The sequence below is a fragment of the Girardinichthys multiradiatus genome, chromosome 14 (genome assembly GCF_021462225.1).
Source record: "Girardinichthys multiradiatus isolate DD_20200921_A chromosome 14, DD_fGirMul_XY1, whole genome shotgun sequence".
Classification (NCBI taxonomy): domain Eukaryota; kingdom Metazoa; phylum Chordata; class Actinopteri; order Cyprinodontiformes; family Goodeidae; genus Girardinichthys; species Girardinichthys multiradiatus.
This window is the reverse complement of record NC_061807.1, coordinates 33,116,917-33,135,815: the sequence shown is the minus strand read 5'-3', so window position 1 is coordinate 33,135,815 and position 18,899 is coordinate 33,116,917. Positions and strand designations below refer to the sequence as shown.

Genomic DNA, 18,899 nt, shown 5'->3' with positions numbered 1-18,899 from the left:
TCTGGTAATTTTATTTTTGCAAAAAGAATAAATTATTTTATAAATTGCTGAATAATTGTTTTTCCATTGATATTTGTATCTGTCAAAAACATGCATCGAATTAAACTTGGGTTCGAGTTTCCAAAGTCATTTCACACAAAGAAAAAGGGTGTAAAAGAAGGTTGGACGGCCCTACCAGGAGGTGTCCATTATTTATTTATCAAGGAGTTGGTAAACCTAAATGGCAGTGATGTGGTTTGTTTGTTGCGGGGGACGTGGTGGGAGACGCTGCCCGTGTGCTTGCATTTGGCCAGGGACCTCTTGTCGGGCGAGATTGTCCCGTCTTGGTGTGGGGTCGGGGTTTCCGTTGTGGGCGCGGTGCTTGGTTGTGTTTGCTCGGTTGCGCATGTAGGCAGAAGCTGAGGCGTCGTTGCACAGGACCCTTGGCTCGCTGCACGGTAGGGGGCGGGGGTGCTTGGAGCAGGGCTGTGTGTGGAGCTTGCGCTGTGTTGGTGTGGCTTCGTCAGCTTTTCAGGGATGGAGCTCACCTGTTGGGGTGTGTCCCTGGGGGGGAGGGGATTCATTTGGTGTCGGGGGTATGTGTCCGATATCTGTGTCCTGGTTGGGAGTTGCCCTGTGGGAATCTTTTAATCTCTTCATCCTTCTTTCTCTCCTCCATTCTTTTCTCCTGCTCTCCTCTATTCCTTTTTGCCCCACCTCTGTCTCTTTCGTTCTTCTTAGTTTTTTTTTCCTTTTCGTTCCTGTCTCCTACAATTGAAATAATCCCAAAGCAGTTTCTTTTTATGAATATCAAGCAGAGCTTTAAAGCGTTAGCTGTAATGCTCCATTTGTGAAAGTAAATCTGTTGGGCTTTTTCTTGGCACTCAGATAACAAAGCTGAGCTCTTCTCTGCCGGACAGGACACGGTTAAAAAAAAAAAGAAAAGAAAAGAAATACCGCCCAGACCGTCCAAAATCTCGCTTGGTATGTGCTCCTGAGTCAACATAGCTCTGCAGCTTGGTGTTGTGGTTGCGCTCTGCGTGTGCATAAAAATGAACCAGGCCAGCCTCAGCAACGTAGGTTACAAAACTCGGAAACAGTGATGGTTCAATCTTTTGAATGACCGAATCGCTTTTTTGTTTTGTTTTTAAGTATTACGCTGAGTACTGCGGTCTGGACACCTCTGCTGGTTCTGATGAAGGAGGAGTTTCTGTTCTCTCAGCTTCGTGGAAAGGCAACCTGTGCAGTAGAGTTTTGGTCCTAATCCATGCTGCTCTGTTGTCGTATTGCATATTTTGATTGTTTTTAATAGGAAGAGAAAAAAAGACTATAGTCTAGCAATATGAAGATTTTCCCTTCTGCTGAAAAACACTTTTTACTCTTGGTGTTTTTCAAAGTAAAAAATGTTTTTACAAGTAAAAATATGATTCTTGATTCATGTTTTGAAGCTTTCTTTGATTCTGGAATGTATGGAAGAAATCCCAGTTAATGATTCTGAAATTAGCCTTAAAACAAGCTTTAGTAGAAAATTTTAGACATTAAAACGGACATGTTTTCAGCTTTTCCAATGAAATATTTATTTTGGTCACAGGAGGATTCTGAAGGAGGTCTTTCTCAGTAAGACCCTCCAAACAGTTAAATTACAAACATTCAATTTGATATATTGCATTTTGTGATACTGAGCTTTTACATTTTGTTCAGATTTTAAGTAATTAGTCTCAAGCAATTAGTATCAAAGAAGTGATGGAGCTCAGCCGGATTTTTACTTGAGAAAACTGAAAAGCGTCCAACACTGCAAGGATTGGTATTACAAAATAGAAAAAGTTTTACTACAACAATGATTTAAAAAACTGTAAGGATTGGTTTTCATATTGTTTGCGCTAAAAACAACTGAAGTAACAATTTGCATGGACTTGTCAGAGAAATGTCAAGTTTTATTTAGCTAGTCACCTAAATAAAGTTGACAACTTAATCCTGGCCAAACTTTATCAAATTAGTCTAATTCTATGTAATTCACGTTAAAGGCACCATACCAACTCGTGATGGTATTATTTACAGATACTGGAATCAAACAATAAAATAAGCAAAACATTTTAACTTAATAGGTGTAAAGTGGGAATTACTTAAACATTGTCACATGCGGTTTTTTTTTTCTTCAAATTAAGACAGTGTATTTTCTTTTTCTTAAGAGTGTAGATTTATAAATCTATTAATCACAGGAACAGCAGTGCCTCTTATCCAACCATCATAGAGACAGATTCTCCTGTCCACGATCTGGTCCTGTAGGTTGGTGCCTGTATCCATCGGTCATTGGGCGAGAGGGTAAACCCAAACGGTCCTGACCAAGATCCAGACCTCCAGAAACGTCAAATGCCGAAACAAGTAACACCAACCAGAGTTGCAACGATAGCAAAGAGCCACCACGGTCCCCTTCGTTCAGAGCAGGAGTCCTTTGTGTTCTGCTAAGGAAGAGAGAACAATTATAAGGCGCGATGGGGAGCAGTTTCTACAGGTGCTGAAAGCAATGAGCTCTATACTCACAGACGGGGTAGTGGAGGTTTCAATGTGCATCTGGTGGACCTTCAGTCTCCCTGCAGCAGGGTCTCCTCTCTCTTGGGAGCCTTTGAGGACATAGCAAAAATAGTCCCCTTGATCCTCCAGCTGGGCCCGCTCCAGTATCAGCGACAGATCCCCCAGGACATACCAGTCAGGTGATAAAGACACACGGTCTTTGAATCTTTCCCCATATTTAACCATTTGGTTGGAGCGCTTTACTCGTATCACAGGCTTCCCTTTTGTTTCCCACTGAACAGACTCCACAGGTTCACCCAGAGTTACAGAGAAGCAGGGAAGTTTCACAGTGTTTCCCTTAGACGCTGAAATGTCAGAGATAACGAGAACCTCCAGCCGGATAATGCGCTTAGTAGTATCGCTGCAGAGGAATTCATAGTGTCCGTTATCATTGTAGTTGACATCCTTTAAGAAAACACCTGATGAGTTGATGTCCAGCCGGCTATGGTACTCTCCCACCGGCTTTAACACGCCGTTAACGGAGGCGGCGGCCACAGGGACGGTGCGGGAATCTCTCAGCAGCCGGACCAGGGTTGCGGCTTCCTGATGACACTTCACCTGCGATGAGAGTTTAGCCGTCTCTGTTAAGGCTGCAGTTAGATCGCCTCTGACAAAACTGAAAAGAAAGATTACGGGAATAGAAAGAACGAACCACGACATGACTGTGAGGACACGGAGAGACTGGGCCACACAGCACTAAGGGTGCGTCCAATCACCGCTGTGTCTGGGACGAGATTACGGGCCGCGTCAATGAGACATCCCCATCTGGTGTCCAGTTGCTGTACTGCAAGCTTTCGGACAAATAATCACCAAACTTAGAAATATTTCATATTTCCATAAAATGTGCTCTAATTACAGTGGGTAACGTACCACTTTCCAGACGGATTTTTTCAGCAGCTATTTTACTGTGTTGCAGTTACATTATTGTTTTCATTCTTACCTTTTTAAAAACCAGCTATCATATATTTAAAACATATAAATATAGGTGCTTTGAGTATAAACCTGATCTCATTTTATCAATAGAAAGGCCGTGTATTTGCAATAAACCAAACTTTAAACGTTAAACTTCCACTGACAGTTAAAGTGAATAACAGTGATTATCTCTTATTTGTGGGTGGAATAAATTAGAGAGCAGATTTGCTTTTTGTTTTCATAGTTAATGTGTTTGAAGTGGAAAAATTGAAAAAAACATACCAATATGATATATATCATGACAATAGCTAGATGACTGGGTCAAAGCTTCCCCAAATGGTTAGTATCTATCAAAAGTGGGCCAAGAAAGGAAGTGTGACAGACTGCTGGGCCTTCAAGGAAGGTTTAATGATGCATGTAAAGAGCAAAGGCCACAAGGGGCACTTGTTCCAGGATATATCTGCTGTGCCCCAAACTCATTTCCTGATCACATTTCACAGCAGTCACAACAGAATAACGTTTACATGTTGAAATAACGAGTTAGACCTCTAAAACAGAACCACAACTTCATATGTTGTCAGTGGCAAAGATACACAGACCAGGGTGGTGTGAGTACATGCACACCCAGTGGGTGATTTTTTTTCGGTATACTCACGAATTTTAAAATCTATTTCTCTAAATCAGAGAGGTGCAAATCAGAAACAATCTGTTGTTGCAGCAGCAACGCTAAACTGTTTTTTTTTTTTCCCCCTATCAAATCAGGTAAGAAGGAGGGATCTTTATTCATCTTATCTGGTCAAGGAAAAGTAAAATTAATGCAGAAAATTAAAAATCTGTTTTTGCTTGAGCAGCAGCATTTTTTACCTAATTTACTTTCCCCGACACGTTTTTTTTTTTTTTTACACACGTCTCTTAAAAAACAAAACAAAAAAACATGACGTCACATGACGACGTGACTTGCCCGTATTTGGGTGTCAGCCAGATGCAGCAGCGCACTACATAGCGTCGACTGACCGCCTAAGTGTGCAGGATCGGGTGGCCAGACAAGAAATCATGAAAGTTCTCCAGGTTTTCCGAAGGATTGTTTGCGTTTTTTTGGACTTTATGTTTAAAGGCGGCTCGATCTGTTCCTGGGCCGCATCTGCTCAGCTCCTTTTCCTGGTTGCGTTCCTGTCAGGTATTCTCACACGTTTTTATGGCTTTATAAACAAAAACAATAAGCTGGGAAATATTGTTTCTTTTAGCAACACCTATAGCGTCATTTTTAAGGAGGTCCTGAAATTCGGATGGGTTTAACTTAACGTACAGCCATTCAAACAAACATTTGGGCCCACCTCGGCTGATCGTCGCGTTAAAAGCGATGATAATACGACCTAATCGGGGCGAGAGAACATCAGGCCTAATGAAAAATATTAATGCATTGTTAAATTAAGGTCGAGGCTTGCTGCATTATTTCGATTAGCGACCTCTAAAAGCATCTGGTTGCAGCTGGAACCCAAACAGGAAGTAAGTGGTTCACAGTGATTTACGTTGTGGGCCTCGTTTATACTAAAAATAAACTGCAAAAATGGCCAAACTCTTTCAAGTTAATATTGAACTCTTTCATTTCATTGGGCTCAGATTAGATGTGTCTACATTCATTAAAAATATAAATAAGTTAATAAAGTTTTCATGCAAGTTCTGACTTTTCTTAATGGACTAAACTATATTAAGCAAATTTGATCTTGTGATATAGAAGCTGTAAGTGAGTGTTTTGCTTGAATCCAGTATTTAGTTGCTAAAAACATGTTTGTTTTTACATTTGCATTAGTTACTATAAATTGATAGGATACTTAGCAGTCGGCTACAAACTGGAACATCTCCTGTTATTTGAGCACCTGGCCTATAGCACTTCTTAACTATGGTGAATTACTAAAGTATTGATTTAACAGAACTTTTCCACATTTTCTGATGTAAGAATAACTGACCTCAATGTATTTTACTGTAAGGGTTGGTTCCTCTTTTACCCTACACACCTGAGTAAAATCCAGTGCAAATAATTGTTGTCAGAATCAGTGTAGGAGACAGTGCAGTATGTGATGTGGGAAAAGGTGCTCTGGACAAATTTGCCCTCATTATAAAATTTTCCTGCTTAGTTACAGATTTTTCGTATGTTTCAGGTCTGGACTTTGACTAGGACATTCCAACTCATGATTATTCTTTCTAAACCACTCCATTAAAGCTCCGGTTGTATGTTTGGTGTTATTGAACTCCTGGACTGTAAACATCTGGTCCATTTTCTAGCTGTTTGCAGCATCTAACAGGTAGAAAGGCATCCCCGCAGCATAATGCTGCCACCACCGTGGTTCACAGTGAGGATGATTTGTTCAGGGTTATGTGCAGTGTTAAGTTTTCTTCCACCAGTGCTTTGTTGATTGTTTTTAAATAAAAGTACAGTACATATACATCATCTGACCAGAGCACCTTCTTCCTCATGTTTTGCTGTGTCTCTAGAACTGGCTTTTTAAATCCAGTAATACGTTGGAGTAATACCTTAAAGTTTATTGGCAGCGGTGCAGCTGTGTGTTCTAGAGTTTCATATAAGACTAAAAAACAGTTTGTCGTCACTTTTAATTGTTTCTTTTTTTTTTTTGTAATTCTTTCTATCAGGGTTAATCTCGGCAGATATTTTACCGCAGACAATAACAGCCTATGTCAATGAAACGGTCACGCTGCCCTGTAGCATCCCTGTTGACGAGGAACTCCCCACGGTGGAGTGGTCCAAAGAGGGATTATCTCAAAACATCACCATACTGTATCGGGATGGCTGCGAGACGTTTGGGATGAAGAATTCAGCTTTTCGCTACAGGACAAATCTCGTTCTTGACAAACTGAAAGATGGCAACATCTCCCAGATCATTTACAATCTGAGGCTGTCTGATCGGGGCAGGTACCAGTGCAGGACCCTCAGGGGGAGGCAGTGGCAGGTTCACGCGATGCTGGAGCTTAAAGTGGGTAAGTCTTGGTATTATTTTTGGCTGCATGATGGAGCTTTAAAAAAAAAAGAATAATTGTCAAAGTTTCAGCCAAACTCAGTTTTTGTATTGCAACAGCAGATCAAAGCTCAGATAATGAGCCTGTTTTAATTGTTAAAAGTGACATCCAGTATGATTTCACAAAAGGTTTTCTTCCTTAATGTTTGGCAAAAATGCTTTAAGGGTTGGTTAAATTCCCAAAACTTAAGAAATCTTGTTTTTCCAGTTGCTGTTTCTGAGCCAAAGCTCGCAGTTGTTCCCACCACTGGTGGGGATGGAGTGACCCTGGAGTGTAAGGCAGTGTGTTGGTTCCCGGAGCCTGAAGTAACGTTTCAGGATGACAAAGGGAAGGAGATTAAGGCAAACAATCCAACAAGAGTTTCTCACCCAACAGAATGTTTGACTGTTACCAGGAAGGCCAATTTGCAGACTCCCATCAACAGGTAAATGTAGATTTATGTGTTAAACGCACATCTTTTTGTAGCTCCATGTACAGTCTTTTCTTTTATTCATCTCATTATAAGAGGGGTTGTTGAATGTAAGAAAACATTTTTTTTTCCCGGTTTATTAATGCATTGGCCGGTAAGAGATTCTGAATGCATGCTAACCTTGAATAGAAAGGTCACAGTTTCACTATATTGTTGTATTAACACAAGAATCTAACAAATAATTATTAAGCATATTCGAGTTTCTTGTATTTAAAAGAAATGCTCAACAATTATTCCCACTAACACTGGTTCTCAAGTCATTTTTGCAAAGATGTTTGCACCTTTTTTTGTAGTTCTGCTCTTTTCAAACTTGATGTTCAAATCTGATTTCTAGAGAAGGTCAAAGGTCTGGAGCATCTAGCAATGGGCAAATCCCTTTTATTTAAAAGCTTACAACTTTTAGCAAAAGAAGAGACACGCTGAGCCTCCAATTCATTGTTTTCAGTCTCGCGGGACGGGAGACAGCATCAGTAAAGATCACGTGATTGGGATGGTACAGGATAAAAAATGAACGGGAGCGGGAGCTAACTAATAGGAGGGAAAATAAACTAGGATCAATTGTCCTTGGAAATGTAAAACTGAGACTTTGTTATAAACTTTAAGAAAAAAAACTTGGATCGACGCCGCCATTGTGTATTTTTTTTCCAAGAAGCCTATACTATAATGCGAGTCAAACGAACTACATGACCCACAAGCCAACAGTGCTTCTGATCGATGTTTTCCACCTGCGTTCAGAATGGAGGGAGCAAACGCAGGTGGAGAACTGGACGTGGTAAAATTGGATTTGCAACGTAAAGTCAGAAGTAAAGACTTATCTATTAAACTCATAGAGCTGACAGGAAAGTCGCAAATATTACCGAACTTCAGGAGAGTTGAATGTAGCGGTTTTAACACGCAGTCTGCTGCTTGTAAAACGTGTTTAGTCGTAATCAAGTTCACCAGTGATTAATGGACACTTGAAAAACAGATTCTGGATTAAATCAGCCCTGCATCTCTTCATTCATCAAACCAAAAGTACCATCATGTGTCAAGTCTCATCTGACCAACAAAATTGCTGCATGTGCTCTAAAGATTTAAGAGGTAAGGTACGGAAGCCTGTGAGGGGACATGGGGAAATTTATTACTTTTGCGTCCCCACGCAATACTTATGCGTTCGGCATTTTGGAACAACAGCTGAGATGATAAACTGCTCATAAAACAAACAGCACTGATATGTCATTGATATGGTTTATTTGTCATATGCAGGTTAACACGCAGTAAACAATGCGATTAAATGCTTAGGACAAGAAGAACCGTTCAAATCACGATAAAAACAAAAACACTAATGGTGTACAAAACAAAGTACACATCATGCAGCAGTAATAAGCAAACAAAGTGTCACAGATGTGGTTTCGTGCAGTATTATTGTTCAGTAGTTTGTTTGACAGCTTGTGGATAAAAACTGTCTTTTAGTCTGATTTGAAGATAATTTTATTTAAGGCTGATTTCAAAATAAAACTCAATAAATCTCAAAACAGGTGTAGTGTTTGTTTCATTTTTGCAGTTATCTGGTTTGGAAACTATCCCACAAAGTATTGCCAAATAACGCAAAGACTATTGCGTTGGGACACAAAAAAGAAAAAATTCCCCCATGTCTCCTCGCGGACTCCGTATTAGAGGGTGACACGGGAGTGGATTTTCTCTCCTGTCCCATCCCGCTCCCACAGAAAAATGTCTTGTCCCATCCCAATCCCAGGCCAGCATAACGAAAAAAATCATGTCCCGTCCCACTCCTGGTAAATTGACTCCCGCTCCCATTTAGAACGACTCCCACTCCTGTGACTCTCCCATTTTTGTTTTCTTCATTTAGTCTTTTGGCAATTTCTTTCTTTGAAGGACCAGTTAGGTCCCTGTTTTTAGTTGTAGTAAAGGCCAGTTAAAGTAAAAAGAATAATAATGAAGAAATAATAAAATATCAAACAAGGAAACAGACCATGTCTATCTTAGTTGAAAAGACAAAATGTACATAGTTGTATTTTACTTATTTATTAAGTGATTGTTTCCTTTGAACAATGACATCACTTTTATGTTTCAAGTTGCTGAAACGAAAGAAAAATGCACCTAGTAAGAGAACTGTACTTGTTGAACAAAAGGACAAAAAGGTATTACCTTCATAATTTAGAAACTGTACCTCAATGGTTCACAGCCCTGGTCCTCAGGGACCCCTTCCCTGCAAGTTTTAGATGTGTGTCTGCTCCACCTGATTCAAATTCTGACATGACCTCCTATACAGACATCAAGAATGGAGGGTCAAACTGGACAAAATTATACAATAAAATCATCATTAAATAAATAAATGTTGTGAATGTCCCATAAGTGAATTAAATGTAACATGAAAGAAATGTAACATTAAATATGCCATTAAATTAAAGGTACCATTTATTTATTTAATACATCATTAGAAACAATAAATGTACCATTATATCATAAAATGGACTATTATGCAATTAAATGTGCCACTGAATAATTAAATATAATTTTAAAGACGACATGACGTAATTAGTGAGTGGTACACTTAATATTTAATGATGTATTAAATAAATTGTACATTTAATGGTACATTCAATTTTTTTCTATTTCACAACATATTTATTTAATATCTTCCCTTGATGAAGCCTTTCTATACGGAGTAGAGGCTGACATTTTTACGGGAGTCCCAAGGGAATCCCGCGGGACGGGAGACAGTATCAGTAAAGATCACGTGATTGGGACGGTACAGGATAAAAAATGTAAAGTTTATAACAAAGTCTCAGTTTTACATTTCCAAAGACAATTGATCCCAGTTTATTTTCCCTCCTATTAGTTAGCTCCCGCTCCCGTCTGCTCCCGTTCATTTTTTATCCTGTACCGTCCCAATCACGTGATCTTTACTGATACTGTCTCCCGTCCCGCGGGATTCCCTTGGGACTCCCGTAAAAATGTCAGCCTCTACTCCGTATAGAAAGGATTCATCAAGGGAAGATATTAAATAAATATGTTGTGAAATAGAAAAAAATTGAATGTACCATTAAATGTACAATTTATTTAATACATCATTATATATTAAGTGTACCACTAATTACGTCATGTCGTCTTTAAAATTATACTTAATTATTCAGTGGAACATTTAATTGCATAATAGTCCATTTCATGATATAATGGTACATTTATTGTTTCTAATGATGTATTAAATAAATAAATGGTACCTTTAATTTAATGGCATATTTAATGTTACATTTCTTTCATGTTACATTTACTTCACTTATGGGACATTCACAACATTTATTTATTTAATGATGATTTTATTGTATAATTTTGTCCAGTTTGACCCTCCATTCTTGATGTCTGTATAGGAGGTCATGTCAGAATTTGAATCAGGTGGAGCAGACACACATCTAAAACTTGCAGGGAAGGGGTCCCTGAGGACCAGGGCTGTGAACCATTGAGGTACAGTTTCTAAATTATGAAGGTAATACCTTTTTGCACTTTTATTCACCAAGTTCTCTTGCTAGGTGCATTTGTCTTTCGTTTCAGCAACTTGAAACATAAAAGTGATGTCATTGTTCAAAGGAAACAATCACTTAATAAATAAGTAAAATACAATTATGTACATTTTCTTTATTCAGCTAAGATAGACATGGTCTGTTTCCTTGTTTGATATTTTATTATTTCTTCATTATTATTCTTTTTACTTTAACTGGCCTTTACTACAACTAAAAACAGGGACATAACTGGTCCTTCAAAGAAAGAAATTATCAAAAGGCTAAATGAAGAAAACAAAAATGGGAGAGGCACAGGAGTGGGAGTCGTTCTAAATGGGAGCGGGAGTCAATTTACCAGGAGTGGGACGGGACATGATTTTTTTCGTTATGCTGGCCTGGGATTGGGATGGGACAAGACATTTTTCCGTGGGAGCGGGATGGGACAGGAGAGAAAATCCACTCCTGTGTCACCCTCTAGTGGACAGTAGTAAAATGTTATTTTTCTACCTGTACCAAGCCAAGACTACATTGATCACCTATCCAAGAAAGAAAGACGAGGATATCATGGAAAACCAGAAATTCTGCATATTCTGCCACAGCAGCTGTGGTGACGTCTTTCTCAGAGGTCCTCTTTGGTGACAGGAATCTTGTAGAGAAACCCTCACCTTACATTGCTGTCATGATGAAAGTTCTTAAAGGTACGGATGACTACATGTGGATTCAGTCTGGATAGGTGGATGATGCCACCATGTGAGAAGTGAAGAACAAGAAAATATTCATCCTAGCTCATAAATGTCATGTCCTAACAGTACATTTTTAGTAAACCACAGCTTAAATGAGCACCGCTGACAGCCTGGGTTGCTGTGGAGATGCAGCTTTAGCTATAAACATTCATTATAACAGCTCATAAACCAGTTTAATGACATAAAAATGTACCAACAAAAACACTTCAATATTTAAATATGAAAAACCCCCAAAACAAATCAAACCTAATCTGATCTAACTGAATTTTGATGGCTGCCCTTTGGTCTACCACATTAGAGAAGTGATTCTAATGGCCCAAATTCACAATCTCCTTCTCTCTGGACCGTCTTTTTTTAAAGGGTATCCTGTAAGAGCTTCCACCTGCTAGCACATCCGATAGCAAAGGAGCTATCTGGAACTCCACTAATACGTTCAGTGCTTAAGGGCAGGGAGGTGCTGTTGTTTTGCTTTTCCGGGGGTGTTCCCAGTAGCCACAGGAATACTATGAATATTTTGTGACTGTAGGCGATTCTATTTTTGACACTAAAAATGTGTGCCTTTTCATGTCTCAACAAATGAAGTAACAATCTTTACAAACAAGAATGTAAAACAATAGGCCTGGTACAGGGTTGTATGGGGCCTTGAGCAGAAATTTATTTGGGGCCAGTTATTGCAAAGGCAATAAGCAGTTTACAGCAGTTTTTTTCTTGGTTGGTTTAGAGGGCAATTGTATTTTCTAATAGGATCAAGTTGGGTTGCATAGCTTTTTACCTTTTTTAATAAATGAAATCACCATTTGAAAACAGCTTTTTGTAGTGACTCAGGTGTGTCTTTGTCAATCATAACAATTACTATGAAACCTTACCTTAATAAGGCTCCAAAGCTGTTTTTTTTCCAAAACCAGAATTTAGAAAAGAGCAAATGTTTCTTTCCTGTAAGTGTAAAACAATTGTAGTAGCGTTCCATCAGCCTGCTGACTAGCGATGGGCAGCAACAGGAGACCGAGGAGCAACACACAATTACTTGATGTTCTTTGCAGGGGAAGAAAACTCTGGTTACTCTGGCAAAACATGTTTCCTGTAACCTTTTAAAACCTTGGTGTACATTAATACAAGGGAATCAGCCAATGACTTAGATATCACCTAAAGAACATCTCCAGGATTAAAGGACTAATGTCTCAGCAGGACCTTGAAAAACTAAATTATGCGTTCATCTTTAGTAGAATTGATTACTGCAACGGTGTCTTCACAGGCCTGCCTAAAAAGTCGATCAGACAGCTGCAGCTGATCCAGAACGCTGCTGTCCGCGTCCTCACTAGAACTAAGAAAGTGGAGCACATCACCCCGGTTCTAAAGTCCTTAAACTGGCTCCCTGTAACTCAGAGAATAGAGTTTAAAATACTTCTGTTAGTCTATAAATCATTGAATGGCTTAGCACCAAAATACATTACAGATTTGTTGTCAGTGTATCAACCACCCAGACCTCTCAGGTCTTCTGGCTCAAATCTACTTTGCATACCCAGAACCAGAACCTAACATGGAGAAGCAGCTTTTAGTTCTTATGCTCCACTAACCTGGAATAAACTCCCAGAAAACTGTAATCAATATTAAAAACTGTTTAGAGTGGCCTTTGACTGTGCTATCTAAACATTATTAGTTACGTTTTCAGTCCAACTTTCCTTTCATTTTCTTATCAATCATTTTATCATAAATGTTTTTTAAATGTATTTTTAATTATCTTTCTTATTATTCATTTTTATTCTCTTTAATTATTTAATTACCTTTATGCCACTGCAATGTACTTTTCCTATAATGTGTCTTTTTCCTTTTTTCCTCTACAGCACTTCGAATTGTCTTGCTACTGAAATGTGCTATATAAATAAACTTGTCTTGGATTAATATTAAAACAATATGCTCATATTATGATTACTCTCTTTTTTTTTTTTTTTTTTTTACTTTTGACACGAGAGTAAAACCTTCACCTGTGTCTTTCAGAGTTATCTGCAGAGTCCATGAGACAGACATGAATCAGACCAGGAAAACAGAGATTTACATCCCAGGTATACTGGATTACACTCATAACTAATAACAGTCTATCGCCTTTTTGTCAATTTGGAATCTGTTACGATATCTAAAAATTTACTGGGAAATTATTAAGAATTAACTGAGATGTTTTAAATTCAGGAGTTCGGCTCAAAATGTTTTTCATGAGTTCCAGATGGCTTTAAGGATTGCGAAAACCGACTGAGAATAAAATAAAAATCAGTTACAAATTCAGGAACGTATTACAATCCAGCTAAAAATCCCAAAATTTGGTGATTCTTGGCAATTCGTATTGTTTTGTGGGCTGTTTGGAATGGGAGCATTAGTGTTAGCATTATGATTGGATGGATAGGAAAACAGCCCAATAAGTCTAACTTGGCAAGCAATAAGCCCAGTAGCATCATGATTGTCTTTTTCAAATTTTTGGGAGATTTGGGAACATTTGAATGGTCCTAGAAGTCTTGTATGCATGGGATTCCTGCTTGAAGGGCCTAATCATGCATGTAATCATTGTTAAAGGTTACAAAAAGCTATAATTGATTTGGTTGCATTAAAAGTGATTTTAGCAAATTCCACAGTTCACATACTGCTAAAACTCTATTATAAACTAAATAATATAAAAAACAATTTTTTTTGTATTATTGGCCTTTAGTCTTTATTTTTTTTTTATATCCTTCTCAAAATATTAGCATATTGTGATAAAGTTCATTATTTTCCATAATGTCATGATGAAAATTTAACATTCATATATTTTAGATTCATTGCACACTAACTGAAATATTTCAGGTCTTTTATTGTCTTAATACGGATGATTTTTGCATACAGCTCATGAAAACCCAAAATTCCTATCTCACAAAATTAGCATATCATTAAAAGGGTCTCTAAACGAGCTATGAACCTAATCATCTGAATCAACGAGTTAACTCTAAACACCTGCAAAAGATTCCTGAGGCCTTTAAAACTCCCAGCCTGGTTCATCACTCAAAACCCCAATCATGGGTAAGACTGCCGACCTGACTGCTGTCCAGAAGGCCATTATTGACACCCTCAAGCAAGAGGGTAAGACACAGAAAGAAATTTCTGAACGAATAGGCTGTTCCCAGAGTGCTGTATCAAGGCACCTCAGTGGGAAGTCTGTGGGAAGGAAAAAGTTTGGCAGAAAACGCTGTACAACGAGAAGAGGTGACCGGACCCTGAGGAAGATTGTGGAGAAGGGCCGATTCCAGACCTTGGGGGACCTGCGGAAGCAGTGGACTGAGTCTGGAGTAGAAACATCCAGAGCCACCGTGCACAGGCGTGTGCAGGAAATGGGCTACAGGTGCCGCATTCCCCAGGTCAAGCCACTTTTGAACCAGAAACCGCGGCAGAAGCGCCTGACCTGGGCTACAGAGAAGCAGCACTGGACTGTTGCTCAGTGGTCCAAAGTACTTTTTTCAGATGAAAGTAAATTCTGCATGTCATTCAGAAATCAAGGTGCCAGAGTCTGGAGGAAGACTGGGGAGAAGGAAATGCCAAAATGCCAGAAGTCCAGTGTCAAGTACCCACAGTCAGTGATGGTCTGGGGTGCCGTGTCAGCTGCTGGTGTTGGTCCAATGTGTTTTATCAAGGGCAGGGTCAATGCAGCTAGCTATCAGGAGATTTTGGAGCACTTCATGCTTCCATCTGCTGAAAAGCTTTATGGAGATGAAGATATCATTTTTCAGCACGACCTGGCACCTGCTCACAGTGCCGAAACCACTGGTAAATGGTTTACTGACCATGGTATCACTGTGCTCAATTGGCCTGCCAACTCTCCTGACCTGAACCCCATAGAGAATCTGTGGGATATTGTGAAGAGAACGTTGAGAGACTCAAGACCCAACACTCTGGATGAGCTAAAGGCCGCTATCGAAGCATCCTGGGCCTCCATAAGACCTCAGCAGTGCCACAGGCTGATTGCCTCCATGCCACGCCGCATTGAAGCAGTCATTTCTGCCAAAGGATTCCCGACCAAGTATTGAGTGCATAACTGTACATGATTATTTGAAGGTTGATGTTTTTTGTATTAAAAACACTTTTCTTTTATTGGTTGGATGAAATATGCTAATTTTGTGAGATAGGAATTTTGGGTTTTCATGAGCTGTATGCCAAAATCATCTGTATTAAGACAATAAAAGACCTGAAATATTTCAGTTAGTGTGCAATGAATCTAAAATATATGAATGTTAAATTTTCATCATGACATTATGGAAAATAATTAACTTTATCACAATATGCTAATATTTTGAGAAGGACCTGTAATAATAACATTGAATTATTTAGTCATTTGCATTTCTCCTGTAACAACTATCCTGGTGGCTTGTGTAAAACATTTTATTTTCTATTTGTTTTCTACTAACAATTTCAGATCACTGGATGAGGTCCTGCGCACACACTGCAACTATCACTGGAGTCATAATTTTCTTATTGACAAGTTTCGTTTCCTTTGGAATCTGTTTCTTTATACAGAAGAAATCTTGCAGTAAGTAAACACACTCAAGCCAGATGAAGAAGTAAAGTAGCGTTATGGATACATTTAGTCATCAATGCCTGTCGTTTACTGTAGCTTCACATAAATCCTTACTTAAAGGCAGAAGTTACATGGAGATAGTGGCCTCAAAATGAATCTTAACAAAATCGTCATCATTATGAGTTTGTTTTATAAGCAAAGTTGTAACTCTGAAAAAGTCCCTATATGTTCAGATGTCTCTGATTATCTTTTTGCACTCAGTTGTGGCCTGTTTTTCCCAAATACTATCATCACACTGTTTAGGAGATTTGAATATGGAACTTAGTGCTTTCAAAAAGCTCAGACATTGCATCTGTTTTATGTGCATTTAATAAATGAGAAATCTATTTATCCCATTGTCTATCAGCATAATTATGAAAACAGAGAAAAGAAGCTGATCTTTAAAGGTCATAAATTGAGCTTTAAAGAACCTGCTTTTATTCCTAGGAACTAATCTAAATTACTCTAGAAATAAAAAAAATCAGCATTAGTATTCATCCCCCTTCACTCAGATACCCCTAAAACATTTTTTCACAACTGAATGTTTGTTACAAACGATCCCTTTAAACACTTATTACCATGTGATACATTATGGCGGCAGGATCATGCTGTGGGGTTACTTTTATTTATCAGGAACAGGTAAACTGATCACAGCTGATGGGCAGGTCCAGGGCAATCCTGGAAGAAAAGCTGCTAGAGGCTGCGAAAGAGTTGAGACTGGAGTGAAGCTTTATCTTCCAGCAAGAAAACAACCCTAAATATACAGTCAGGGATACAATGGGAGGTTGTTGACCAACCTGGGGCTGTTTTCAAAAGCATGCACAGTTTTTATTTGTAAGAAGTTTGAAAACCATATATCATTTACCTTGAACTTCATAATGCACTACTTTATGTTAGTTTACAACATAAAATTCAAAAAAAACAACACATTGAAGTTTGTTGTTGTACAGCGACAGAATAGAAAATAGTCCAAAGGGTATGACAAGATCAGCAAAGGAGCTGGATTTTAACTAAAAAAAAGTCCCGTATAAAAACATTTATTCAGGAATGATGTACTAGAAAGCAAGTGTTAACCGATGTTTTTCTTTTCTGTATTCACAGTGAGGAGACAAAACTGTCTGTCAAGAAGCGGAGATCTGGATGAAGATGATCTTGAAGCAGATTTAGAAAAAAAAGATGAAAAACTGAGTTCAGTCATTTCTAAGGAAGATGAGAAAATCCAAAACTCAAGTGTAGACAAAGAAAAGCTCAAATCTAAACAAAATGGTACCTTACAGGAAGATCAGCACGTCCATGACTCCAGTACCTCACTAAGTGGCACAGAACAAGCAACCCAAAACTCCAGTTGCAACAGCTCAACCGGATCAGCCACGTCCAAGATGAAATATTCTGGTCCGGTTGTTTCAAGACAAGACGAAGCCCTCGGTCCACACAGTCCTAAAAGTACTTCTTCTTCCACATTCAAGGGACCTAATCTGCTCGCGGCTCCTAGTTTTCACAGATCTTTAAGTTACCGATCAAATGCAAGTGAGGAATCAGAGTCCTTGTTAGAGAAACCGTGAATAACTAAGATGTGGAAAGGAAGGGATATAAGTATACAAAACGGTTATTGAAAACCAGCTGTTTAAAGATTTGTGCTTTTCTTTTAGTTTTCTTATCCTCAGGTTCCAGTCTGCAAAGTTCACAACCTTCTCAGAACACTCTAGATTGTTCTAGTTCCAGTGAGTAGGAGGAAAAAATCAAATATTATATTATATTATATTATATTATATTATATTAAGAAGGTATACCACACTGTGAAATCATGTATTTTTCAACTATAGTAGTTTAGTAAACCTAGTGCAATAATTGGTAATTATTTTTTGTCGTGAATTTTAGAATTGTGTAAGAGCTTTTGTTTAAACTAGGATGTGGCCTACGTAACTAACGTGGTGATAATAAGTGACTCATTAGATTCCTAATGATTGTTGACACGATTTGACGTTATTTTTTTAGCAAGGATGTGTACAAGTCAGCAAGTAAAGGACATGAGAAACATGCATACTTTCATATTTTTGTGCATTATCATAGTAAAAACATTTCTCAGGGGTTTTATATAAAGGGCTGTTTAAATACTAGGGTTTTACTTCTCTGAACATTATGAAAATATTCAGATCTGTGTGTATGCATCTGTTTCTGCAGACTATATTATTTTTTAAATACTTTGTACATATCCTTATTTAAATATTGTCTGTTACATCACGTTTTATAACTTAAATGAAAAGAAATCTGATTTTCATAGTATTTATTTACAAAATACACACAGATGTGCGTGTATATATGTATATTTATATATATATGTGTGTGTATATACACATATATTTGTATTTTGACTACAGTGCCTTACTTTCCAAGTATACATTTCTATGATGTCTTTATGCAGAGCATTAGTCCTCATTCTTTTGTTAAACAGATGTTATTCCACTCATGATTATTCGTCAGTGTTCCCACTCACATAGTATTATTTAATAAAATGTAGTTCTGAATCTGACTGCACTGTTCAATGGTTACAATTAATTGGAATGTATGAACCTGACTTTGTGAAGTGCCTTGAGACGACATGCTGTGAATTGACGCTATATAAATAAACTGAATTGAATTGAATAAACTGAATTGTAGTTTTTGATATTTTAAGACACACTATCATTCTGAAGAGGAAACCCAACACTTTAGGGATTTATTTTTAAGTCTTAGGGAATAAAAACTTTTCAGTTCTAGAATATATAAGTTTAAGAAATCCTAGTTTTTATAATTCCGGTTTTTAAAATATTTCTCTTTTTTGTGAGAAAACAGCTTTAGATTATAATATTCTGACTAAAATAAACAAAGCTTTTTCTATCAAAAGTCATTGAACTCTCTCTTTGATATTTTACAGATGGATTTAAGTAACAATATGTTAGGCCATAAATTCAGCTACCAGTGAGGCCAAAGATCTAACCCTGGGAAAAAGTGCCTCATATGTCAGCAACCCCCAAATTAAATAAAATGTGAAAAAGTTTATTGAAAAAATATATTTGCAAACAAAAATGTTACATGTGTTCCAAAAAAAAAAGACAACAGTAAAACAATGCTACAACCTTAAA

At 38.0% G+C, this 18,899-nt stretch overlaps 2 protein-coding genes across 3 annotated transcripts; one reads left to right on the top strand and one right to left on the bottom strand.

Annotated features, from left to right (window-relative positions):
* Window positions 1-1,531: 1,531 nt before the first annotated feature.
* On the bottom strand, window positions 1,532-3,428 carry si:dkey-22i16.9. 2 transcript variants are annotated; one of them, XM_047385524.1, is made up of 2 exons: window positions 2,521-3,428; window positions 1,532-2,441 (listed from the first exon to the last, which is right to left on the bottom strand). In XM_047385524.1, the coding sequence occupies exons 1-2, from the start codon at window positions 3,208-3,210 to the stop codon at window positions 2,346-2,348; spliced, it is 786 nt and encodes a 261-aa protein (XP_047241480.1). In that variant the 5' UTR covers window positions 3,211-3,428; the 3' UTR covers window positions 1,532-2,345. The 2 variants fall into 2 exon arrangements, with proteins under 2 accessions (XP_047241480.1, XP_047241481.1); XM_047385525.1 differs by having other exon boundaries at window positions 1,532-2,438; window positions 2,521-3,427.
* Window positions 3,429-4,410: 982 nt separating this feature from the next.
* Window positions 4,411-18,335, top strand: LOC124880415 (butyrophilin subfamily 1 member A1-like). Its single transcript, XM_047385514.1, has 6 exons — window positions 4,411-4,639; window positions 6,112-6,456; window positions 6,703-6,919; window positions 13,203-13,267; window positions 15,637-15,750; window positions 16,879-18,335. The coding sequence occupies exons 1-6, from the start codon at window positions 4,516-4,518 to the stop codon at window positions 17,337-17,339; spliced, it is 1,326 nt and encodes a 441-aa protein (XP_047241470.1). The 5' UTR covers window positions 4,411-4,515; the 3' UTR covers window positions 17,340-18,335.
* The last annotated feature ends 564 nt before the right edge of the window (window positions 18,336-18,899 follow it).

What these genes read in the sequence shown, in the direction of transcription:
- LOC124880415 (XM_047385514.1), top strand. Translation starts at nt 4,516, where the DNA reads ATGAAAGTTCTCCAGGTTTTCCGAAGGATTGTTTGCGTTTTTTTGGAC. An exon ending in TTGCAGACTCCCATCAACAG is followed by an intron (nt 6,920 to 13,202) that starts GTAAATGTAGAT and finishes TGTGTCTTTCAG; the next exon opens with AGTTATCTGCAGAGTCCATG. An exon ending in AACAGAGATTTACATCCCAG is followed by an intron (nt 13,268 to 15,636) that starts GTATACTGGATT and finishes TAACAATTTCAG; the next exon opens with ATCACTGGATGAGGTCCTGC.
- si:dkey-22i16.9 (XM_047385524.1), bottom strand. Translation starts at nt 3,210, where the DNA reads ATGTCGTGGTTCGTTCTTTCTATTCCCGTAATCTTTCTTTTCAGTTTT. An exon ending in AAACCTCCACTACCCCGTCT is followed by an intron (nt 2,442 to 2,520) that starts GTGAGTATAGAG and finishes TCTCTTCCTTAG; the next exon opens with CAGAACACAAAGGACTCCTG.